Raw genomic sequence first — 27,539 nt, forward strand, 5'->3', positions numbered from 1 at the left:
AGGGCATGCAAGTCCTATACAGTGCTAAGCATGTATACCTAATTTCTTAATGATGATAACTCTAGAGGTAGACGTCATTTTTCCAGCCATGTCTGACCCTGTTTATGGTTTTCTTGGCAAAGATACTGAAGTAGTTTGCCATTTCCTTCTTCAGCTTATTTTACAGAGGAAGAACTGAGGCAAAAAGGGTTAAGTGACTTGCCCAGGGTCACACAACTAGCAAGTGTTTGAGGCCAGATTTGAACTCAGGAAAATTAGTCTTTCTGGTTCTCAGTTCAATGCTCTATCCACTGCACCACCTAGCTACCCCAGAGGTAGATGTAGGATTACATTCTCCTACAAAGGATAGCCCTTGGGAAATTTGCCCTCTTACAACCACAAATTTACTTCTTTCATTGGTCCTAGGGTTGTTTTTTTGTTTTTTTGTTTTCTGGCAGGTCACTGAGGGTTAAGTGACTTGTTCAGGGTCACACAACTAGTAAGTTTCAAGTGTCTGAGGCCAGATTTGAACTCAGGTCCTCCTGAATCCAGGGCTGGTACTTTATCTACTGCACCACCCAGGTGCCCCTATTATCTATGTTTGGGTTATTTTTGTATTTTATTTTGTTAAGTACTTCCCAATTACATTTTTTTTTTTGATGAGGGAATGGGAGTTAAGTGACTTGCCTAGGGTCACACAGCTAGTAAGTGTAAAGTATCTGAGAGGGATGGTCCTAGGATTGTTAATGAGAAATCTAGCATTTACCCTGCTCTGAATAAAGGAAAAATATGTAGGTGTGCATATGCATATGCATGCGTGCATGCACATATGTATATATGTACACATGTGAGCAAATCATATAATGAAAGTAAAGATAAGCGGGGAAATAGATAAGAAAGGAGTGAGAAAATAGGAGAGAAAAAGAATCAGGAAAATGCAAGACACTGAATCATGCCTCTACCAGTGAAAGGAATAAGTATTTATAAAACACCTGCTATGTTCCCGGCACTCTCCTGAGCAGTGCATTACAAATATCTCATTTGATCCTCCCAAAAACCTTGTAGGTGCTGTTACTATCCCCATTTCATAGTTGAGGCAACCGAGATAAATAGAAGCTAAGTGATTTAAGTTAATCCCAGGGTCATAAAACTTGTTAATGTCTGAAACTGAACTTGAATTCAGATCTTCCTTACTCCGGGCCTGGCACTCTATGCATGTTGACACTTAGCTGCCTCAATATATACAGTCATATTAATTATATATTACCCACCCTTCTGAAATCATCTAGAATGATGTAGGCAAAAATACACTGGTGATCAAAGTCTAAAAGTAATGTTTTGGGAGAAATTTGGAGTGGTTACTATTTAAACTTGAAAACCTACATATAGGGCAGCTAGGTGGTGCAGTGGATAAAACACTGGCCCTGGATTCAGGAGGACCTGAGTTCAAATTGGGCCTCAGACACTTGAGACTTACTAGCTGTGTGACCTTGGGCAAAGTCACTTTACCCTCACTGCCCCGCAAAAAAAAAAGAAAGAAAGAAAGAAAGAAAACCTACATATATCAATCAGTCAACAAGCATTTATTAAGCATTTACCATGCGTCAAAGAAAAATACCGGCCAAATCACACAAAACACCTGGAGGACCATTGGCTTTTACCACTAAGCTGCCATTTTATCTAAAGGTATTAAAGCACTTCTTTGTGGTCAAGGACTGCCCCCCACCCCTACCCTTTACCCCCTATATTTGTCACTGGTGCCTTCTCTGCTCTTTTGACTGCCTCACTAGTTCTTATCCTGTGACAGGTTTTAGCTTGACCCTCAGCACCATTATAATTCTCTGGTAGCTGATTAATTTTAACCCATGATTCTGGACAGAGCCTAAGGGTACCCATAATATGTGGCTAATATGGCTCTCCAGGCACGTGGGCACCTGGTTAGAGCATTGTGCTTACATGCAGTAGTAGGTAAATAATTACTGAGTGAATGGGGCAGTACCAATCACCACGCTTTTTAGAAGACCCCTGCATCCCCGCTTCTAGCCTAGTGGCCAACAGAAGTGGAATGAGTTCATGAAGTGCCTGTGTTCGAACACTGTGTTTCCTGTTTCTCCCCATATGGATTCATCCTTTACATTACACAGTCACCAAAGCGAGTTTTCTTAAGATCATGTCTGACCATGCTACTCCCCTATGTGGCATATTCCAGTGACTCTCCATTGCCTCTAGAATAAAATAGAAACTTTTCTATCACTTAAAGCCCCTATAACCTAGTTTGAACCTTTCTGGCCCCATTCTGTATCACTCCTTTTACCACACTCCACAATCCAGCCAAATTCTCCTCCTTTCCCTTCTTCATACAGGATACCTTTTCTTTGGCCTTCTCTTTACACTGGCCTTCCCACAGCATTCCTTCCCACCTTTGCCCCTTAGGCTCCCTTACAGCCTTCAAGACTTATCTCAAGTGCAGCCTTTACATGAATCCTTTCTTATTCCCCTAGGCTCTTTTTACCCCTCCTCTCTTAAAATCATCTTGTATTGATGTTTTGTATGTACTAACATAACAATAAATCTACTAAATTCCAAGGTTTAGGGTTTACCAGTGTTTGCTGATTTCTTTTTTTGTTTGTTTGTTTGTTTGTTTTTTGCAGGGCAATGAGGGTTAAGTGACTTGCCCAGGATCACACAGCTAGTAAGTGACAAGTGTCTGAATCCAGGGCCAGTGCTTTATCCATTGCATCACCTAGCTGCCCCTGTTTGCCAATTTCTATCACTAAATACTCCCTAAAAATCTATCATTGAATTCATTAAAATTGATGAATGAATGAAGATCACCACTGAATAGACTCACATTTAAACAAGAAAAATGCTTCATTATACCCAAACTGCATGATTTTTGAAATCATTAGTTATATATTTAAAACATAACTGACTTGATCCTATTAATATAGTACTTTACCATTCACAAAGTGCTTCCTTTCCAGAATCCCTTTGAAGTGGGTGGTGTCACTTTTATTAACCTTATTTGAAAGATGAGGAGATTGAGGTTCATGAATATTATTAAGTGGCTTGCCCAGAGTCACTCATGTAAAAAAAAAAAAATGACAGCCAGGGCTTGAAGCTAGGTCTTCTGCCTCTTTTTAAATTTTTTTTTTAAGTGAGGCAATTAGGGTTAAGTGACTTGCCCAGGGTCACACAGCTAGTAAGTGTTAAGTGTCTGAGGCCGGATTTGAACTCAGGTCCTCCTGACTCCAGGGCCAGTGCTCTATCCACTGTGCCACCTAGCTGCCCCAGTCTTCTGTCTCTTAAGACCAGAGTGCTAGCTACAATATTCCATACTGCCTCTAGCATCCACAATAGAAATTTAAATTCTGAAAATAAAAAGTTTAAATGGACCTGCAACATCAATCCTGTACAATCACTAACCTGGTAAATGGGTTGCTCTGGGATTGTAGCTACTAATTCAGTCTTCCTATCTTATTTTGTACATCAGAGTATCTTTTGAAAGTACTTAAATATTTAAAGTCTTCTCGGAGTAAGTTTTATTTATTACATATGTCAGTCCACATTTTGTTGTTGTTCAGTCATTTTTCAGTTGTGTACAATTCTTTGTGACCCCGTGTGGAGTTTTCTTGGCAAAAAGTGATTTGCCCTTTCCTTCTCCATGGGACCCTCATTACTACAAGGCAATAGTATGTTTTTCTGGATTATAACCTTCTGTAAATAAGCTCAAGAGAACATACACTTGAAATCAGGTGTTTGTGGAAATGTTCATATTTTTCAATACTTTAAGGAATACTCATCCTCACCTCTCTTGGAAGAGACATACCCCTTATCTGCGGTACAATGACTATTAGTCTAGATAGGAGGCCAGATGCCTGCTAGGGAAAGTGCTAATTGCCACTTCAACTTCTCAGGTTACAGGTTTGGTTCTATAATTTTTCAGAACCATTTAGGGTACACAGCCAATCAGCAATATTCTGAAACAGCTTAGCATAAACCAATAGCACCTTTTGCAGGAAAGGGAAGGGTAGAGAAAAGAGGAATCACATAAGGGGAAAAAAGGGATGGAAGAGGTTCTGAAGAAATATTTACCCTGTAGTTTGCAAGGTTTTTTATGGGAATGAGAAGACATTCCCTGTTCAAGAGGAGACAAAGGAACTTGGCCAAATACTTTTACTGTTGTGAAAAGAAATTTTCTTTTAGACAAAACTGCAGAGTTGAAACAACCATTTAGACAAGATTGTACTTCATCTCCCATCCAAGGGGGCAGTTGGTTGAAACAGTAGATAAAATGCTGGGTCCGGAGTCAGAAAGACTCATCTTCATGAGTTCAAATCTGGTTTTAGACACTTATTAGCTGTGTGACTCTTGGGCAATTCACTTAACCCTGTTTGTCTCAGTTCTTCATCTGTAAAATGAACTGGAGAAGAAAATGTCAAACTGCTCCAGTATCTTTGCAAGAAAATCCTACACAGGGTGGGCAATGGCTAAATCACTTATCCAACGACAAGTGATTATTAGAACAGTGCATAAGACTATCTGTTTTACATAGTTTCTTATTTTTTTCTCTGTATTTTTCACTGTCAGACCACCAGACGGTTGGGTGGGGTTTCCACATATTCATGAAATGCATTTTTACACACATACACACACACACATCCATGAAGGTAATCTTTCCCATCAGTAATGATCACAAACCCAGTGATGCCTTTCCATCCTCTATAACCCTTGTCCTCCATGTTGTGAGTAAGGATTATTTCTATTTTTTTTTAAATAGGTAACCCTATCACATAGAGGGGCATTTCATAAATATTTCTTGATTGATTGATCGATCATCAACATCATAACTCTCAAGTTGAAAGGCAGCTCAAACGCTATCTTGTCCAATCCTCTCATTTTACAGATGAAGTAACTGAAGCTCAAGGTCACAGAGTTCATTATCTGGGTACATTGTGCAACTCTCCACTTTGGGCACTCACAGCTTTGATTCTTCAGCTTTTCTTGTGTTCCAAGACTCACAAATATACAGAAAGAATGTTTGTGTTAAAACATACAGAAGGAGGGAGCAGCTAGGGGGCACAGTGGATAAAGCACCAGTCCTGGATTCAGGAAGACCTGAGTTCAAATCCAGACTCAGACACTTAACACTTACTAGCTGTGTGACCCTAGGCAAGTCACTTAACCCCCATTGCCCTGCAAATAAATAAATAAAAACAAAACATACAAAAGGAGGGGTGTGATTCCAAATTTAGGGAACTCCTAGTAGACCAATTTGAAGAGTAGTTGCATGAAAACCCTGAAGTCAAAATTGCAAAACAGGGAATAGAAAACCAATAACTAGGATAAGAGCTTCATTCAGTTCAGATTCCAAAACAAAATGACAATAATTCATCCTTACTAGAACTTCTAATATTTTTTATCTTTAGCAAAATCTCACTTTCACTATATTTATTCTCCTGCATATGACCACTCTATAAGTAGATCAAATCTGGAAAATCACAGAATTGACTGAGAGATAGAGACAATAAAAAATCCAGATGTATTTGAAAAGCATTTAAGTTGGTAGAGACAGAGGCTTAAAGAAGTAGTGTCTTGAATATATCCAAATTATACACAATTCCTTGACAATCAAAACCACAAAAAGTAGCTGTTCAAGGACCATCTGATTATTAACATCGACTGAGTCATAAAACTTGGGTATGTTTGTTGGTTAAAGATGTTTACTACTCTTGTGGAGCATTCCTTACACAAAGTCCTAAAGGAAGAGGGATTCCTTGTAGATGGTGAGGTTCTGCAGATGTTCCTCTTTGTGGATAATGGTATGCTAATTACATTAAGCCCCAAAACATCATAGGACCTCTTCAATGAAATCTGTGATTGTTCAAAAGAATGGACCAGAGGAGCATCCATGGAGCCTTAACAATAGAATCAAATGGATCAGAAATGCCCGTTTCCAGATTTTGACATACTCTTGAAAGACCAATCCATTGAATTAGCTCGACAGTACATCTAGAGCAGATGGACAATGAGATGGGTCCTGGGACTGACCTGGGGGAAGAAAGGGAAGTAGACTTCATTTGGGAAATTGCAACATACTTGCAACATTACCAAGCTGTTTCCTGGTTCAAAGGCCCATCTTTTCAAAACAAATGTTCTTATTGATGATGCTCTCTAAGGAATTAAAATTTTGGAGAGAACCCAAAGGAACTGTAGAAGGTAATGGTGGGACATAGAAGTAGGAAGACCAGGAGTTGACTTTTGCCCTGCTGTATGACTATGGACCAGTTTCTTATCCTCTAAAGTTTCTTTATCAGTTTGGTATTTAAAGATTTTCAAGTGAAGTCAAATCAACAAACTTTTATTAAGTGCCTACTATGTGCCAGACAGTGTGCTAAGCACTGGATATACAAAGAGGAAAAACAGTCCCTGCCCTTGGGGAGTTCACAGACTAATGTGAAAGATAATATGGAAATAATTATGTACATAGAATATATATACTGGATAAATTGGAGCTAATCTGAGACAGAAGAAACGAATATTCAGGAGAATTGGGAAAGTTTTCTCATTGAAGATGAGAGTTTAACTGAAGCTTGTAGGAAGCGATTGAAGCCAGAAGTCAGGTCAACCTGGCAACATAGTACTTTCCATACTTAGTATATATGATTCCCCTTATGCATTCTACAGCTTAGCCAAATTGGCCTTCTTCCTATTCTTCACGTGATACCCCATTTCCCATCTCTGGGCCTTTGTCCTGGTTGTCCCTCATGCCTGAAATTCACTCCTTCTCCACCTCTTGGAATCCCTGCTTTAGTCGTATTTGATATTTTTCCTAGTTCCTCAAGCTCTAGTACTTTTATTCCCAAGGTTACACTGCATCAGTTTTGCTGTGGTTTTGTATATCCCTCAACTGATGCATGCTACTTTCCCATTAAAATGTATATAGCTTGAAACCAGGATTGGTTTTGCTTTTATCTTTGTATCCACAGTGCCTAGGACAGTGTCTGGCATATGATGCACACTTACTAAATGCTTCTTGATTTAACAACCTATACTTTTTCTCTTTCCTAATGCCTAGCATCAAGCTCCACCTGAATTACAGAATTTTAAAATAGTATTTTATTTTTTCTAATTACATTTAAAGATAATGTTTAGCATTCATTTTTTATAAAATTGTGAGTTCCAAATTTTCTCCTTCCCTCTTTCCTTTCCCCCCTCCCTAAGACAGTAAGCAATTTGATGTAGGTTATAATTGTGCAATCATGTAAAATATATTTCCATATTAGTCATGTTTTGAATGAAGAAACAGAACAAAAGGAGAAAAAACACAAAAAAAAGAGTGAAAATAGTATGCTTTGAAAATAATATGCGTTCAGACTCCATTAGTTCTTTTTCTAGATATGGAGAGCATTTTCCACCATGAGTCTTTTGGAATTGTCCATCGTATTGCTGAGAAGAGCTGTCAATCATAGTTGACCATCACACAATGTTGCTGTTACTGTGTACAATATTCTCCTGGTTCTTCTCATTTAACTTTGTATCAATTCATGTAAGTTTTTCCAGGCTTTTTTGGAAACTGCTTATAGCTCAATAGAATTTCCTGGTAACTCAATAGAATTCTATTGTCTGGATAAGACATTTAATTTAATAGATTTAATATTTGTTGAAAGTGAAAGATAAGGTGGCACCAGATCATGGAACACTTTTTCTTCAAAGGAGTTTGAATTTTACTTGATGAAAGGGAGCCACTAGAGAAATTTGAACACAGAAATATGGCCATATTCCTTCATAAGACTGATGATTCTGGAAGTAGTGTAAAGAACAGAAGGTATGGGGAGAGAGGGAAAGCTTGGAAGATCTCTAAGGACACTATTGTAATTGTCAGGAAAGATGTTTATTCTCTTTGTAAATATCATCTCCAGTAGATCAGTGCAGAGTATGGCAAGTGATAACACTATGCCATTATGTGCCCTAGTTATATGGAAACATTTGCAGTTTGCTAAGTAGTAGACTGGGAGACAGATACTCACAGTAGTGATGGAGTATGGGAAAATAAGACCAAGGTTCCAGGGGGAGAGAGGAGAAAAATGGATATGAAGCCAAAAAGCTACCTCCCAGGTGCATCTGACCACTGGCATTATGAATAGGAAGCTTCCTTACTTCTCTGGTAGCAAAGAAGGCCTACAGATCTCCGTCCAGCTTCTGTCTTTTTTTTTTTAATTTTTTTTTTTGGCGGGGCAATGACTTAAGTGACTTGCCCAGGGTCACACAGCTAGTAGTAAGTGTCAAGTGTCTGAGGCCAGATTTGAACTCAGGTCCTCCTGAATCCAGGGCCAGTGCTCTATCCATTAGACCACCTAGCTGCCCCACCCCCAACTTCTATCTTGAGAATCTACTGTCTATGGCAAAAGGACCAAAATTCACAAATTTGGGATAAGAATATGGTCTGGAAAGCCTTATTACTATTAAAAGCCATTGTGAGGAGACCTCCTTTGATTAACAGTATTCCTTAGCCATGTAAGCTCTGTACACAGTTTCCCGTTCATAAAGTGTAGGAAGCAGAAAAATGGAAGGTCCTACTCTACAGCAGATGTTGGGGCAAAGGCAAAAATCTTACTAATCAGTCATCGGCCTCTAAGGAGCAACGCAGGAAAACTTTGTTTTGCTCCAAACCCAGCATAGTAGGAGGATAGAGGAAGAACAAAAAATGAACTTAGCAGAGGGAGTGAATTGTATTGGATTCTGACCATTTTTCACAGAACTGAAGGCTACTTTAAAGATAGGATCACTCTCTCTAGAAGAGGGAAGACATAGGCCCCCTCTTCTTTTGCCTTCAGAATACACTTTCAAGATTTCAGAAGCTCCTTGGACGAGTGGCTAGGGGAAGGGAATAAGCATTTATCAAGCACCTACTGTGTGGCAGGCACTGTGCTAAACACTTTACAAATAGTATCTCATTTGATCCTCACAATAGTCCCAGGAAGTAGGTGCTATTATTATCTCCATTTTACAGTTGAGGAAACTGAAGCAAACTGCAATTAAGTAACTGCTAGTATCTGAAGGAGATTTGAACTCAAATTTTCCTGACTACAGGCCTGAAGCTCTATCTCCTGAACCATCTAACGAACACCCCTTTACCTTTCTTTCTCTAGATTGATTCACCATGTTAATATATTAGTTTGTGAGTGAGAGTACACTCACAAACTCATTTTTCCTATTCTACTAGGTTACTACTGTGACAGGCTGATAAACAAGTAGAGGAAATAGATGTGGGAAGACTTGAAGCCTACATTACCCTGTAGTGCAGGAGGTTGTAGTTTGGAAAGTAGAAAACAAGATTGATACTTCTTATTAAAAATATACCTCGGGGGCAACTAGGTGATACAGTGGATAAAGCAGTGGCCCAGGATTCAGGAGACCCTGAGTTCAAATCCAGCCTCAGACACTTGACACTTACTAGCTGTGTGACCCTGGGCAAATCATTTAAACCTCATTGCCCCTCAAAAAAAAAAAAAAAAAGACAAAAAAAGAGGACATCCATGGAATTTATTTCTATTTTAGTGGTAGTATTCACGGATGGGGCTGTGTGGATCAAATGAAATAATATAAGTTAAGGACTTTGCATAAATTGAAATGAATGTCAGATATTTTGTTCTGTGACCTTTAAGGAAGGGCAGAGACGGTGATGATGCTAAGGTTTATTACCAGAGGAAGGTCACTGAAGAATCTTAGGTTGGATGGTCTCCATTTTCTGACTGAAGCAGGAGGCTAGAATATCTGCAATAAATGTGGGTGCTTTGGGCTATTACTTGATGTGATAGAAAAAAAGGGAACTCTGTATGTCATATTATACATATTTATCACTTAATCCTTAAAATTATCTTCACGAAATGTTCTTTGGGTTTTTTAAACTTGTATCATAAAATATCAGTACAATACTCAGTTGGACCTTCTTTTCAAAACATTTGAATGAGTTCAATTAGATGGGAATTTGGGAGGGGGGATTTCCTGTTTTAAATGGGTATTCTCTTTTAAAATGAACCTTTTAAACCTTATTGATTGATTAAGAGATCCGAATGAGTTGAATTAGAGTTGACTATATATAGGACCATGAAAGGTCATAGCATTGGTGGGGACCTTGAAATGCAAGCCTGCACATAAGACAAAAGATAACTAGAATATGTTTATCATTTCTTTGAAACAATTATATCAAAAGACAACATACTTACATCTGCAGATTTCATTAATTCATTGTGTGGCTCTGAGTTTGGATAACCTATAATACTTTATAATACTATCACTCCCTGAGGGAGCCCAGAGTGAGGAGAGGAGGCTAGTGGAATTATTTTCCAAGCATAATTTAATTATAGGGAGAAACTAGAGAGAGCCATGCTAAGAGAGCCTTCTTCAAGGTTATTACCAGATATCTGTGGAGAGCACATAGACTCAATTGGCTTTATTGCTTCTTATAGATCTTTTAAGTAATTGATTCTTTTAAAACAAAGCAAATTAAAGCTGTCACCCTTCCTCTGTGGTTCTTCCATAATAGTTTCATTCATGAATAGTACAAAACAATTATGACAGACTTCAAGTTTATGAGATAATGCCATATGTGATTAAATTGAAAACTCCTTGAGGGCAGGAACTGACTTTTTTTTTCTTTTTGTATCCCTAGCTTTCAAGTAAATTATCTTCTGTGTAGCTGGTATTTAATAACATTGTGTTGGATTGGGTTGAATTGGGCGGGAAGAACAGATTCAGTTAGATTCATTTCAACATTTTGCATAGGCTGTCTTCCCTTCTTGATGTACAATGAAGAGCTTGCTGGAGCTGTCTGTTAAAATTTCAGTGTGACCATTTACACCTCAGAAATCAGCTATCACAACAAAATGTCTTGATTCATTTATTTTTTTTATTGTCTAGACTGAAAAAAAGTGTTAATGATACAGAATAAACTTAAACATATATGCATTCTTTTCTGGGAGAGTCTGGTTGTTAAACATTTATGAGCACACCCTTGTATTGCTTTATAAATGTTACTTGAGGGGGCATCTAGGTAGCACAGTGCATAAAGCACCGGCCCTGGATTCAGGAGGACCTAAGTTCAAATCTGGCCTCAGACACTTGACCCTTACTAGCTGTGTGACCCTGGGCAAGTCACTTAATCCTCATTGCCCCACGAAAGAAAGAAAGAAAGAAAGAAAGAAAGAAAGAAAGAAAGAAAGGAAGGAAGGAAGGAAGGAAGGAAGGAAGGAAGGAAGGAAGGAAGGAAGGAAGGAAGGAAGGAAGGAAGGAAGGAAGGAAGGAAGGAAGGAAGGACTAAATGAATGAATGAATGAATAAATGAATGAATGAATGAATAAATAAATGTTACTTGAGTTTAGTGTTCAGTAGCAGGTTCAGGCAACAAAGTTACCAGCAGACTAATGGCTGGTGACTGGAAAATGATGATGATGATATAATTATTATTATTATTATTATTATACCTGCAATTTAAAAGCCCTTTAAAGTTGACACAATGATTTCCATCCATTACCTCATTTGAGCTTCACAATAGCCATCAGAGCACTTGTTCACAGCTCTTTGGATCCCTAGTTTCCTTCCAGTTTCAGCTCATGGGCTACCTCCTAGACAAGACATTTAACCGATTCCCTCCTTGTTTTCCCCTTGCCAAAATTCCTCTGTATTTATTTATCGCAGACATTTGTTTTTCTCCTCCTTTCCCAGTAATATGTTAGCTCATTGAGGGCAGCAGAAAATATCTTTTTGTTCCTGTGTCTTCAGCACCTGGCAAAAGGCCTTATAAATAGTTGGTGTTTAATAATTACATGATGAATTGAATCTATTCACTTTATAATCCATATATCCAGTCCTCTTCTTAGAGTTAGATGTTCTTCTCTATGCCCTTTGGATATTTTCTTCTCCCTAAATATTCCACCAAGAGTTCAAATTCATCATATCCTAAGGTGCCCTCATTGTCTATCCCCCTTATCCGACTCTTTTTTTAAACTTCACAGTCACTGTCTTTAGCAACACTAATCGCTCAGTCACTGTTTTTTTAAACCATAGAGTCAGCTTTGACTTTTCCCTCCTTCAATCCCACATATCCAAGTATTTGCCAAATGCTATCAATTCCATCTCTGCAATATCTCTCAAATCTTTCCCTTGCTCTGTATTTCTACTGTTGCTACCTAGAATGGGCCTACATTTCCAACTGCCTGTTTTATTGAAAATTGTTGTTGTTTAGTCATTTTCAGTTGTGTCTGACTCTTTGTGACTCCATTTGGGGTTTTCTCAGTGGAGGTACTGGAGTGGTTTACCATTTTCTTTCTGCAGCTCATTTCGCAGGGAAATGGGGTTGCCTAAGACTTGCCTAGGGTCACACAGCTAGTAAGTGTCAGGTCACATTTGAACTCAAGACTTTCTCATTCTAGGTCCAGCACTCTATCCACTGCATCACCCCGCTGCCCATTGTCACCAGATAAATCTTCTTTTCCTGAAGTGATTCCCAGTTTCATTCTCTCCCTCTGTCAATCCTCTGCCCAAAAACTTCAGGTGACTCATTACTGATTTCTATTCAGATACCTCCACGAGACATTCAAAGTTCCCTTCCTGCCTAGCTCCAATGTTTCTTTTTATTCTTATTTAAGATTACTTCCAAAGGATCATAGATTTAGAACTGAATGGAACCTCAGAGGTTCTAGTTGAGGGACTTGAGGAACAGAGAGGTTATATCTTCCCTGAGGTCACACAAGTAATATGTGACATAGGAGGGATTTGAACCAAAGACTTTTGATCCAGTAGTGTTCTTTTAACTGTATCTTGGTGTATGCCTTTCCCTATGCCACAATGGAAATGAACTACTTTTTATCCTCCTAAACACATTCTTTCCTTCTCCCTATCTTTTCTTATCAAATTCCTGTTTATTACTTAAATAGAATACTATGTAGAACTTATATAGAATATTATGTAGAGCTTAAATCAATTTAACATGAGATAAATATTACACTGATCTCTCTTGATGTCTTATTTCCATCCCATAATATAAAGTCCATGAAGAAAGGAACCATATCCTATTTAAAATTTTCATCTAGGGGCGGCTAGGTGGCGTAGTGCATAAAGCACTGGCCCTGGATTCAGGAGTACCTGAGTTCAAATCCGGCCTCAGACACTTGACACTTACTAGCTGTGTGACCCTGGGCAAGTCACTTAACCCCCATTGCCCTGCAAAAAAAAAAAAAATTAATTAAAATTTTCATCCTAGTACAATGCTCTGCTCACAGCATGTGACCAATGAATTATGAATGAATCAAGGAAAATGTGTGTAGATACACAGAGCAGCAGCTTGGTGCAGTGGCAACACTGATTTTGGTGTCAGAATGCCTGGGTTCAAACTTTAGCTCCAACATTAAGCGGCTGTGAAGCTGGGTCAGTCATTTAACCTACAGGTTTTCTCCCCCATCAAACCCACAAAATGTAGCCCACCTGTCTTTGTTGTGAGGAAAGCATGTTACCCTAATGCATTATGTAAAGGTGAATGGTAATTACAAAATGGAGCCTAGATGACTTTAATCCCCCTGCTATTCCCTAAACCAAGTGGCCTAAGATGGAGAAATCAGAAGATCATGTTCATTTACATAACACTTAAGCACGAAAAATGTTATTGTGTTAATATTCATCTAGACAATGACAAGGGTCAGGGATCCTTTTGAAAAATGAGAAATATACATTAAAAAGATGTTTACTGAACACATTTATATCTTACTTGTGAAAAGGGGTTTCTATTCTTGCAGGTGTCCCAGTGCCCCTGTCCAGATTCCCTTCAATCTGTAAATCCTCTAACACAGGAAATTTTGTATTCACAGAGTCCACGTAATTTAAAAGATGTCCATCAGTAGTTCACTCTCAGTGTTTTTTCTTTACGTCCTTCATGTGATTTAATTACTCCACCAAGGCAGACCCATATTTAATATTAGGTTAAAATGTTGAAAACTGTCAAGTAACTGTCATCCTGGTACCTTTTTTTACTCCCCCGCCATGAAATATATTGGAACAAGCAATAGAGCGATTAGTGTTTCAGTCATTCTTTGAGGCTTACATGTCTTAAATTTGGCTTGATTCCCCAAAGTTTCTGTTTTTAAGCTCTCCTCCCAACAATCCTGTTCTGTATTCATTAAGCCATTTTTCCCCTAGTAATTAATTTCATGTACATTTGAATACATTCAAAAGAATAGGGATGTTGCTAGTCCCATACAAATAGCCCTTACAGAATTCCTGGTTTCATGCCAGCGCTGTCAGCCTTCCAAAAACACAGATTGGATTGGTTAACCAGGAAGCCATAAACAGCCTATCAACAAGTATTTATACAGATGTTAATGAAATTAAAATTCTGTAAGTGTAACGTTTGTGCCAAGATCCAATTTTATGTTTGCTTCATTTGTGAGGTATGATGCAATAACCTCTCTTAATAAACACATACGGAACATTTATACTTTCTAATATAAATCATATTTCTAGAGTATTTTCAGTATATAATCTATCCAAGTTACCAAAAATGTTTCCATACCATAGGTTCTTTTTTTCCCCCCTTTTTCTCTATTTGAGTAGTTATGCTGAGACTCCCATGGCTTTGGAAAGCTTAAAAAAAAAGTTATAGACTCTTTGCCATCCATGAAACAAAGTGTTTAAGAACTGCATTATGAAAAAATGCCATTAAGAGAAAGCAAAAGAAGTATGTCATGGGAAAACTGCCCTCGTCAGTGTGTAATAATATAAATTATCAACTTTATCTTTTTAGAATTCTTGATGATAATTGGATCTTGTTCCACTTTGGTATGAGACTATAGTTTCAAATATGAAAGGATAAAATGATTTGAAGCATATGGATTCGATAAGAGATTTTTATTCTGTCTGAAGTGAATAAAAGGGGGAAAAAAAACCTTTACTAATAAAAATGTCTCCTTTGCCTTGGGTGAACCTTATAGCCTGGAGGATTGCCCGCTGTACTTTGTGTTCCTTAAAGAAAATAGCAAAAGATACAAAACAAGTTTTCACTGCAGTCATATAACTTGAAAACAATAGTTCATCATTTCCAAATAGTGAGATATTTCAGAATTTCAAGGATCTATCATTTCATTACTTTGGATACTCTCTCTACAGACACAAATTATGACCACTCTGAAAACTGATCAAATATAAAGAATTGCTCTGGCTGAAAAAACCTTCACCATGAGACAAAAGAAGCACCCTTTTCTGGGCACACTCGGCCAATTCCCGCTTCCACCGTCAGATTGGGCCTTTAGAGGCTAGCTGATTACTTCAGTACCCAGGGGCAACACTGAGAGGTTGAAATTTCTTGTACAGTCACTCAGGAGCCTCCATCATGTTCGCCATTATCAGTCAACTAAAGGGAAAAGGTTAAAAATAGATTTTAGCTTTCTAAATGTAATTCATTGAAAAGAGAAGAATAAGAGTTACACATGCAGTTCAAAAGCACAATATCATGTTAAAAGCATGAACCATTTCTTAATATGTCAATTATTATCTATCTAAAACCAAGAAACAACATTATTTTGTAATAGAAAACTATTATAGGATTTACCAATGATGTTCAGTGTAAAGCTAAGAATTCCATTATTAGTGATGATGATGATGACAACGGCTAGCATTTGTCGCTTTAAGATTTATGAAATGCTTTATAAATATTCTCTCATTTTGTCCTCAGAACAACCCTGGGAAGTGGGTGCTATATTTATCCCCATACTACAAAGAACTAAACTGATGCAGATAGCGGTTAAGTGACTTGCTTAGAATCACATAGCAAGAAATGTCTGAGACCAGATTTGAACTTGGGTTTTTTCACTCTAAGACCAGAGCTGCACCATCTAGCTGCCTAGAATTTGGTAGATTTCTACAAATTCTAGCTATGGCAATAAGTCAAGAAGAATAAATCAAAGCAATTAACAAAAATAAATGAAATTAGAATTGTCTTTTTTGTTAGATAATGTGATGGTTTACTTAGAAAACATTAGAAAGTCAACTGAAATTAATTTAAACAATAAATTAAGCAAAATAACAGTATATACAAAATAAGCATAGAAAAATCATCATCCTTTCTTTGTGTTATGAATGAAACCCATTGAAGTTAGAAAAATAAATTGTGTTCAAAATAACTACAGAATATATGAAATAACTGAAAGTTCCATTCCAAGACATACCCTGATATTATGTGAACACAACTATAAAACAATCTTCAAAGAAACTGAGACTTAATTAATAGAAAGATACTACTTAGTCATGGTTAGGTAGTACCAGTATCATTAAAATATTAGTACCTACGGTTCTCTTTGCAAAATTGTGGTGCATATCCCTTGCTATCATGTGGGAGACCATTATTTGATTTCTTAACAGGGAGAGATGAGTGCTTTAAAGTAGGGCTTCTTAAACTTTTTCCACTTGTGACCCCTTTTGGCCCAAGAAATTTTTTTGTGACCCAGGTATACAGGTATATAAAATAGGTATACAAATCAAACATTTACTGCCAAACTTTTTGCAACCCCCACATTCAATTATGCGACCCCATATGGTAATTATCAAAACAATGCGGTACTAAGAAATAGAGTGCTATATTAGTGGAATAGAATAGGTATGAATTACATTATGGTAAATGTCTGTAGTAATGTGGTATATGATAAACCAAAGATCCAAACTTTTTCGAACAAAAATTCATTATTTAACAAAAACTGCAGGGTAAAATTTCAAATTGCTTTCCAGAATGGTCAGAGTACACAATTCCACTAACCATTTAATGGTATGGCAAAAAGTAGGTGTAGACCAACATCTCACACCATATACTAAAATAAGGTCAAAAAGTCACTAAACAGTGTATATCTTTTGACTCAGTAAAGCCACTTCTAGACATATGCCATGAAGAGATCAAAGAAAGAGAGAAAACACCCATTGTTACAAAGATATTAATAACAGTTCTTTTTGTTGTAGCAAAAAACTGGAAACAAAGCCCATCAATTATAAGTATGTTATCAGAGACCTTGTATGAACTGATGCAGAGTGAAATGAGCAGAAGCAGCAAAACAATTTATACAATCAATAGAACACTGCAAAAGAAAATCATTTTGAAAGACTTAAGAACTCTGACAAATGTAGCGATCAGACATGACTACATAGGACTGATTTTTTTTTGCCTCCCTCCCTTTTTTTTGCAACACAGCTCATATTGAAACATGTTTTTATATGTATAATTTCCCATGTATAATGGGTATCATTTTGCTTATCTTCTCAATGGCTGGGGGAGGATTGTAGGAATGGAGAGAATTCAGGACTTCACTCTGCACTTTTTTATCATTAACCATTTGGAGTTGTCATGGATCACTGTATCAATCAGAGTAGCTAAGTTGTTCATAATTTATTATTATTATTATTATATTGTTGTATTATGTACAGTGTTCTGATTTTGCTCACTCCACTTTGCATTGATTCGTGTATCTTCCCAAATTTCATGTATATTGTGTATATACATAAATATACATACACATATATATGTATGTATAGACAGATAGATACAGATATAGATATTACCTATAGATCCTTTCTCTTTTTCTTTCTGATAAAAAAGACCCAGAAAGATTTGGTGGAGGGCAGTTTGACTTTATTAGTCCAAGGTAGAGAAGTCACCCTTCAGTGCTCTTGGGTGGGTGGGTTCACTTCTTCACCACCCCTGGCTTCTGGCTTTACCAGATGGCACTGGCCCAAAGGAGATCTTTTGGACATGCTGCAAAACCCCCAGTGATGGACAATTGTGCAAAGCTAACATTCCTAGTCGTTGTCCACCCCTTTCAGGCCTTCAAGCCTCACTCTAGAACTACAGTTCAAACCCATCCACCATCACCAGTTTGCTTCTCACCACTGTACTCCAATCTTAACTGAACCTTGGTTCAGTCCCCAGGACTTCTTCTAGAATTCCACTTTGGCAGATGCCATTTTACTTCACATTAAGCTCCAGCTGTTTGTGGAAACCCAGCTGGGCTAGAAAATCCTGGAAAACCAACTGTGGATCCTTCCATAACATGGATTGCTCCCTCCCCCCCCCACCACACCCCATATGCAACAACAACATTTCCCCAACACTACACACAAAGGTACCTCCTGCCTGCCTGCTACACATGCATGGACTCTCCCCAAGGTTCAGTTCTATTCCTTTTAACTTCTGCCACTAGCTCCTACGTGATCTTTACATCATTTACTCTTTTGGATAATGTGCTGGATACTGTTGTGTGTGGCATGAACATTATTGTTGATGGTGGTCCTCATGTAGGATATGGAAAGATTCTTCTTACCTGCCTTTAGTTTCAGCACCACTACAAGGCTCTGACCATCAGTGGCTGGCTTGATACCTACCATCTTCAAGTGAATCAGCCCATTGTAATGGAAAGAGTTTGGGATCTTAAGATTGTTGGATTCAGTGATGTAGGGTATGCATAGTTTTATAGCCCTTTGGGCATAGTTCCAAATTGTTCTTCAGAATTGCTGGACCAGTTCACAACTTCACCAGAAATGCATTAGTGTTTTTATTTTTCCACATCCCTTCCAGTATTTGTCCTTATCTCTTTCTGTCATATTAGTTAATCTAATAGGTGTGAGGTGGTAGCTCAGAGTTGTTTCATTTTTTTCTCTAATCAATAACAATTTAGTGTATTTTATGTAAATATTGATAGCTTTGATTTCTTCTTCTAAAAAACTCCTTTTCATATTATTTGACTAGTTATGCATTAGGGAATGGTTCAGTTCCTTATACATTTAAGAAATGAGACCTTTATCAGAGAAACTTGCTTTCCTACTTTCCTTCTGATATTGGCTGCATTGCTTTTGTTTGTGCCAACCTTAATTTCATGGAATTAAAATTATCATTTTTACCTTCTGCGATTCTGTTTCTTGTTTGCTTAGAAAAATCTTCCTTTTTCCATAGATCTGACAGGTATTTTTTTTCCTTGTCATATGTCTAATGATGAAGCTTGCTTCCTACTTCTTAATAAAGAAGTAATCAACTAGAGGTATAGAATGAGATATACATTAGCAACAAGTTCATTTGTTTTGCTTGACTGTGGTTATTTGCTATAAGAGGAGGAAGGCATTTTTGAGGGGATAGGAAGTGTTAGGGGAAGGGAAAGGGAGAGTGAAAAGGGATGCTTTTTGAAACAGTTAAAGAAAAGGCATAGGGGCAGCTAGATGGCACAGTGGTTAAAGCACCGGCCTTGGATTCAGGAGTACCTGAGTTCAAATCCGGCCTCAAACACTTGACACTTACTAGCTATGTGACCCTGGGCAAGTCACTTAACCCCCATTGCCTGCAAAAAAAAAAAAGAAAAGGCATCATTGAATCATAGAGCATAAGGGAACACAAACAAACAGGTCAGTATTGAAATTATGTAAATTTGAAATAAATATATATTACATATATATAAAATATACATATGTATATATATAGATAGAGAAATCTTGATGTTTACTTTTTCAATCTCATAATAATAAGGAAAATTAAAAAGAAACAACATATAGAACTTTATCAAATAATGTTATCCTCCACACCCTTTAAAAGTTTTCAAATAGGTAGGAATAGTGGCCCATGACTGTCATCCCAGCTAATAGGAGGGCTGAGGCTAACATCTCTTTAGCTCTGGATTTCTGAATTCCATTGGGTTATACCAATTAAGTATTGGAACTCAAATTTCAACAGCAAAATGGTAAGCTCTCTGGAGTCAGAGTTATAAATTTGCCTAAGGAGGGGCAAACTAGCTCATGATAGAAACAGAACATGTCAAATCTCCCATGCTTTGGGAGTGCGGTTAGCCTCTGAGTAACCCATTTGAGGGAGGGGTGTGTGTGTGTGTGTGTGTGTGTGTGTGTGTGTGTGTGTGTGTGTGTGTGTGTGAGTGAAAGACAGAGACAGAGACTAAGAGACAGAAACAGAGAGACACAGAGACAGAAACAGAAAGATGGAGACAGTATTTTCATTCAGATTCACTGAGTTTTTATTGCCAACAAGTATTTGTGAATCTTTTTCATGTCCCAGGAATGTGGGTAGGGGTATTTGAATTTGAATATAACAATTTGGATTTTTTGAATATTCCTTTATTTTACTACTCTATTCATGTGTAGGAATGATTCCATGATCACACTACCAATTAAGTTCCCTCAATTTTAGGAGTCCAAACACTCCAGTTCCATTTGACCACCTAATAGATAAGGTTTTTCAAAGGGATATTTCCATCAAAGACAAAGCCAAAACAAGCATACAAATATTTCCCTCCAATACCTCAGGACCTTAGTCTTATACCCCTTAGACTCTGAGGAGGACAGGGAGATGAGTTTCATAACTTAGCTCAGTTCTTACATAGCATCAGTGCCACCAAGTTCCAAGTCCAAGGCATCCCCTGGGCTTGTATCCTTGGATCCCACTTTCTCAAGGTTTGTTTCCATTTTGGGCTGGTTGTAACATTTGTCCTGGAATTCAGGGCTTCAAGATCCTCAAGGTTAAAGTTTATGGTTCCAGGATTTCACTCCCTGCCCCTAGAACTAAAAAGGACTAATGAAATAAGAAGCCCTTTTATTGGGGCCAAGTGACCTAGAGTAAAGGCAAAGTGGTCCTCAAACTCTTTCCTTCCTTATTGTATGCTGTTCATGCCAGTACCTGCTGTGACTACTGTATCGAGTTATTTTATTTATTTTTAAATACTGAAGAAAATTAGAGTTGCATTTTCCCCACCATATGAACAAAGTTTAAAAAAAGTATTTCCTCTTATTAAAGAAAAGATGAACAATGAAGAAAGAATGTAGGTTAGCTAAACATGCTAAATTATAAAAAGAGAAAAAGGTACTATCCCAGGCAAATAATTTTAAAGATGCAACCAGGAACAGCTAGGTTGCGCAGTGGATAGAACAATGGCCCTGGAGTCAGGAGTACCTGAGTTCAAACCCGGCCTCAGCCACTTAACAGGTACTAGCTGTGTGACCCTGGGCAAGTCACTTAACCCCAATTGCCTCACTAAAAATAAACAAACAAATAAATAAATGAATGAATGAATGAATGAATGAATGAATGAATGAATGAATGAATAAATGAATGAATAAATGAATGAATGAATGAATGAATGAATGAATGAATGAATGAATGAATGAATGAATGAATGAATGAGATGCAACCAGTTCTAACTATGCAATCAATGGAAGGAGGTTGATCTCAACCACATGGTTGACCTTCATTGAATGTCCATGCAATCACCATGCGTCTACACCAATATAGATCTGTGGTATCTCCTAGGTGAGTACTTTCATTTTAGATTATCTGGACATGTACCCAAACTTTCATTACATATGTATTTTTTCAGGTTCCATATTACACAGCTTCCATTTTGATAGGGGGAAAAAATGCTTCCATTCCATTGATCTACTTCCTATCTCCCAACTCCTACCTTTTCTTATTTGAACAGTAACTGTGACTTATTAGGGTTTTTAAACATATCACTCTCATGCATATAAGTAGAAACATTTCTATAAGACTAAAACAATTTTTCCTCCAGAGCAGCAAATGAGAGTAACTGTTTTAGGAGGTCATGTGTTGGCACTGACATCTTTATGCTCTGTCAAGCAGAGGCAAAGAAGCCACAAGCCTAGGAGGATGATTCCAAGTCCTTAAGGTTTCTTAGACACTTGGAACCATCCTTCTTAGTCCTTGTGAGGTAAACTGTACATATGATACCTGGAGTGAGTATACAATGCCTAGGAATTATAATCCAAGTTCTTTAAATGACAACCCTAGGGAGACTCAAATAGGAATAATAATCAGTAAATTAAGTAGTGTTAGAAACATCCGGGCACATAAGTGCACTTAAAGTTCCTTTTTAAAAAATGCTTTAAAAATGTTATCTCCTTTCATATAACTTTCCTTTGGAATAAATATGGCTAATCTTTCTATTTACATTTTAATAATGAGTTTATTTTTATAAAAAGAGATGGAATCATGGGTTTATCCCAGATCTCCATTACAGATAATTAACTAGAAAAAAAAAAATCCTGGCTGCCAGGGTGCATAGCTTTCCAGCATTAACCCAAATTGCACACACAGCACCCTAAAGCAACAAAGAGTGTGTCGACAAAATTCAGTCTTTCTTCAGTGACTCAAATAACTCACTTTCCCACGAAGACCCTAAATGTGTTTTCACTGACACCACACCACACAGGATAGAAAGAAGCATTCTTGCTGTAATTGACATTTGTCATGAATGATATTAAGTGGAAGACAGAGAACTCAAGAGATACACATTTCACTTGATCTTCGCACTGATTGAATGTAACTTCAGGCCAACTTGCTTATAAGTCAATGGTAGTGAGAATCTTAAAGATAATTAAATGATTTCAAATGTTTACTTAATTCCTTTTGTCTCCTCTACCACCCTCAATTTAGAATAAAATTATAAGGAAGAAAGAAGGACAGGTGTTTAGTAATATGATATTTTACCTCTTACTTTAGACTTAAGAGAGTAGGAAATGAGTAGTAGCCAAGTTTAAAGAAGATAAAAGAGCAACAAGAAATATGAATGGCAAAAGAGGGAGGAAGGATTTTGTTCTTCTTCTTTCTCACCCACGGATAGCAATTAGATTATTTGGCTTTTGGGGCAAAAGAAACAGAATCCACTCCTTTCCAGGGTAATAGTTACTCCTTTGATTAAAGAGGCTGAAGGTTGCAAAAAGAATAATCTGTATATGGAAAATGACTCCATTGAAACAAAAGATCAATAATATAGAAATGACAAATTTTAAGAAAATCAAATAGCAGGAATATGTCTGACATGAAATTAGTTCTGTGAAAATAAATAAAACCACACATGTATATATTAATTTGAGTATACTTATCTTATTTAGTATCAAATATGCTACATTATCCTGGAATAAGATTTTAGATTATTATATTGAAACTTAAGGGGTTTTTTTCTTGTTGTACAATTGTGATTCTGTATCAAATGTTGTGATGCTCTTTTAAAATTTTTTTGTACTTGAATCAGACCAATGTAATGAGGTAATAATTACAGTTTAACCTTAGAAAAAGGAATATCAAAGAACTCAAAAATATTGAGCTCTAGAAGACTCACTCTCACATCACCAAGCATTGAATTCTGTTAGGGAAAACTCAAAATATTCTACTTGTGTCTTTTCCCTTTTATCCAAAAAGGTAGGCTTAGGACAGAAAAAAAAAAAAAAGAAGAAAGAAAGAAAAGAAGAAAGTAATGGAGGTTCACATGTTCTCTGCTTCGAGGAAAAACAGAGGTATTGAGCTTTTTCTTTGGTCTTTTCTCAAATACATTATTTGTTTATTTGTTCACCAGTTGATGAAGAAGAACTCGCCAATGCAGATGTTCTTATTTCCAGTGAAAAAATTGAGCGCAGCAAAGAGCTGACCTACCAATGGCTCCATACGCAAGTTGGGAGTTATGAAACAACCTGCCCCAGAAATGTGAAATGGTGAGGTCATTTCCTTTCAATTAGATTTTTGTCTTGTAAATACATCATGAAATGTGAAACCTCGATTAATTGTGCTAAAACAAACATGGCTTTATAGCCAAAGGCCAGTGTACCACATGGTTAGGTTATGCAAAGACCCCCATACAGAATTGATTTAATAGCCTTTAGATGATCATGAAGAACTCAGTTTCTTTAATAATGGAAGGCCGCTAGATAAACCACACAGAGTCATGCTAGAAAAATGCAACATATAGTATACCTAAATTAAGACAAAAGTGACCACCTATTCTGTAGGTTGTAATGTAGTCTATCTAAAATCTATCAAAAGAGGCAAAAACAAAAAAGAAGAAAATAAAAGAAAAAGAAACAGGTGGGTGTCCACATATCCATTAAACTAACATTTAAGAAAACTGAAGAACAGCATTCTACATAAATTTTCAGAATTTTTTTAATTTGCAGACAACACTTTGTCAAGAAAATAATTCTGGATTTTCAGTTAAAGATTCAAATACCAATGCAACCACTTGCTACCTATGTGACTTTGGGAGAGACACAGAACTTCTCTAAGTTTCCATAACTCTGAAATGAGAAGGCTAAACTAGGTGATCTCTAATGTCTTTTACCACTTGAAATCCTATGATCCCATTATTCTATGTACAGACAGATGTTGCACATGTAAACCATTCATGTATCCAAATACAGAAGCTGGTTTTGAAATATTAGGCCTGGATTTCTTGTCTTTGTTGATTATAAAACAAATTGAATGAATGCAAAGCCCTATAATTATTCAGTCCTAAGTTGAACAGCAAGAAAACCAGAATATGCAAAAATATAACTTCTCCAAATAATGTATATTAATTGATTCTACTCATATGTGATCAATTCTCTCCATGTAATTCCTGTTAAAGAAAATGGAAATCATGTGCTTGGAAGAATAAAAGAGTCAGATTGCATCAGCACTTTGTATTCTGAATCAGTATTACCATATTTTATTTTGAGCCAAAGAAGTAGGGAAAAGTTCTTGACATTAGTCTAATTTCTAAGGCCCATTATTATTTCACTAAGGATTCTGTGTAATTATCATGTCTGTTTATTTTTTTTTTCATGCTGGATGTGCTATATACCATATGAATAGCATCAATAATATTCACATATGGGTAGTTCTCTAAGTATATTACCTAAGCATAAAAGTCTAGCACAAAAATTTGCATAGCTATAAATAGCGTGCGATAGATATAATTCAGGAAGATTTTTGAACGTCAAAGTTGAACAACTTTTTCTTACTCATAACTGTTTTTTTTTTCAAAAGAAAATATGAGAAATAGGTTTTCATAGATTGTTTTTATTTGCTAGGATGTTACAAAGTTCTAGCTAGTGGTCTTGTAATGAAAAACTGTTTTATGGAAGGTAAGTGTTGTGACTATGCCATTTAGAGATTTTTCCTAATTTTAGAACCAAAGTTCACTATATGCTTTAGGAGAATGCATGAAATTTCCTACAGATGTTTCAAACAGAGAGATTTTTTTTTCTCTGAAGATAAAATTTTGTAAGTTAACTGAATTAAATGTATAAAATTTCTATATTTTATAAGAATTATCAGTTTATGGTTTTTGGTTGTCTCCTCAGATTTTTGTTTGGGGAATTAAAAGTTTTATTTAGAATTTTTAATTTCATGCTACTTTTTGAGGAAAAAAACCTATTCATGAAATTGATACCTTAAAATGGTGTGTTTTGTTTCTGCCAAAATGTAGCTTAAAGAAATTTTCAATTCTTTGATCAAGATAATTCTACAAAATTTTAAAATATGAAATTCCATTATGTAATCTTCTACATTTAAAATATAAAGCATTTTCTGTTTTGTCACCATACAGCCAGACACACTTCTTGCCTGTGTTAGATCCAGATGTACTTAATGGTGGGCGCGTTCAACTCGTGGTAAGAAATGTGTTTAAAGTTACAGTAAAATGTTACAGACACCAATACTCAATAACTGTCATTTAAAAATATGTCTATAATTTGTTTAAACTACAAAAATGTCACAACTGTAACTACTTCTGAATAATATCAAAATGACATATTGAAATAATACTTATACAAACTTTGAATATAGTGTATTTTCATTAATACATTATTAAGATAATACATTTTCATTAAGATATTCCTAGGTAATATATTATTTGCATTACCATAAGATAGGGCTTTGATGTGTGCCATTGTATTGCTAAAAATTGGGATTCAATCAATTCAGAGTAAATTGTAATTAAATAAATTATTTCTTTGATTTTTTTATGAATATATTACATATTTAAATAATTTTAATGGATACATTACATAGTTAACAATAAACAAAATCTGGTCAATTAAATTTCATGACAGTAGTGTTTTTAATCTTTAATGTGGACTGAAATTGATATATGAGATAACACTCTTCCTCAATACATAGACCATGAAAGACAAAGCTAACAAGTAATTGGAATTTTAAACATTTGAGAATTTTATATGCCATGTATATTTTTGAATTGTTTTGTTCCTTGACAGTTTTTGAAATTTTGAATTTTTCCTTGACAATTTGAAAATTTTTGTACTATTTCAATTCATATACAGCAAAAATGGGGTGGGGATCGAGTCAAAGGGATTATGTGTTTTGGTTTTTTTGTTGTTTTTTTTTTTTTTTTAGTGAGGCAGTTGGGGTTAAGTGACTTGCCCAAGGTCACACAGCTAGTAAGTGTCAAGTGTCTGAGGCCGGATTTGAATTCAGGTCTTCCTGAATCCAGGGCCGGTGCTTTATCCACTGCACCACCTAGCTGCCCCGGATTATGTGTTTTTAACATTTCTTAGACTAAAACTTGGTAATATTCTGTAAACTGTTTATATCCACCATGTGTCTTTCCTATGCTTTTTAGGATATTTGTGTTTTATGCCCCTAATATTATTATCCAAGATTCACAGTATCACTTGGAGAATTTTAGTATTGAAGAAATGTATTTTTGTCTGAGTAATCAATTTAAAACGATTAAAGGTAGTTCCACTTTGTTTCCCAAATACAATCTAATCTTATCTTCCCATAACTCAGTTCTGGGCCCAGCTAGTTAGTTATCTGCAACATTTGTGGAATAATTCAATGGACCACCCCATGTAATTGTGTCATAATTTGGCACTGTACTTTTTATTCCCCCCCCCCGCTTTTTTTTTTAGTATGAGTGGTTAGGCCAGTCACTTTCATATCTATATATCTGTATCTATGTATATATGTATAGGTATTTGTGTATATATGTATATTGTGTATATATACACATACACGCACACACACGCACACACACACACACACATATAAACTGAGGAAGCTTTGTAGTGTGCTGAAGCCCAGTGTAATCATGATGATGTCATTGGCAAATGTTGTTCATCCTTTGTTATCAAAGAGGACCATGACATCAGGAGATAATATCATGACTTGCAATATATTGGATTTTTAAGTGAGAGAGGGCTGTGCAAAGTCACCAACCTCACTCTCTCTTCCAGAGCCATTCAGGCCCAGTGGCAAGATATTTATCAGGATGACTGGAGATGGCCCCGATGTTTTAAGGCAATTTGGGTTAAGTGACTTGTCCAGGTTCATCAAACTAGTTAGTGGCCGATTTCAAATTTGAACTCAGGTCCTCCCAATTTCAAGGCCAGTGCTCTATCCACTGGGCCACCTAGCTGCCTGGCAGCACAAATAGAAGCACTTGGAAAACATTACAATCATTAAGAAAGCTTTAATTTGCTTACATGTGTTTCCATTTCTTCATTTAGAACTTAGTTCCATTTTCCTTAGCATCAGCAAGCACAGTATGGTCCCCAGTTGTGGCAGAGACTAGTTTTGCTTGCAGCTGCTGCTTCCTTGGTTTTGTAAGTACTGTCTAAGGCTCCACAGTTTAAGGGGCAGAGGAGAGGTTTCAACTGGGGTCTTCTCCCATGGGTGATGAGGGAGGCTAAGTCATAAAATGGACAAGCAGAAACTTGTGGCTGCAGGATGTGTGTCTGGGAAC

The 27,539-nt window shown here is 36.6% G+C and overlaps 1 protein-coding gene across 1 annotated transcript in view; it reads left to right on the forward strand.

The window, feature by feature from the left end:
• LRRIQ1 (leucine rich repeats and IQ motif containing 1) overlaps positions 1-27,539 on the forward strand; it is a 264,352-nt gene that overhangs the window by 172,522 nt on the left and 64,291 nt on the right. Inside the window, exons 24-25 of the mRNA XM_043967714.1 lie at positions 23,376-23,511; positions 25,383-25,446. Of these exons, the coding sequence (XP_043823649.1) occupies positions 23,376-23,511; positions 25,383-25,446 (200 nt within the window). The remainder of the gene's footprint in view (positions 1-23,375; positions 23,512-25,382; positions 25,447-27,539) is intronic.

Source organism: Dromiciops gliroides, chromosome 5 (assembly GCF_019393635.1).
Source record: "Dromiciops gliroides isolate mDroGli1 chromosome 5, mDroGli1.pri, whole genome shotgun sequence".
In the NCBI taxonomy this organism is placed as follows: domain Eukaryota; kingdom Metazoa; phylum Chordata; class Mammalia; order Microbiotheria; family Microbiotheriidae; genus Dromiciops; species Dromiciops gliroides.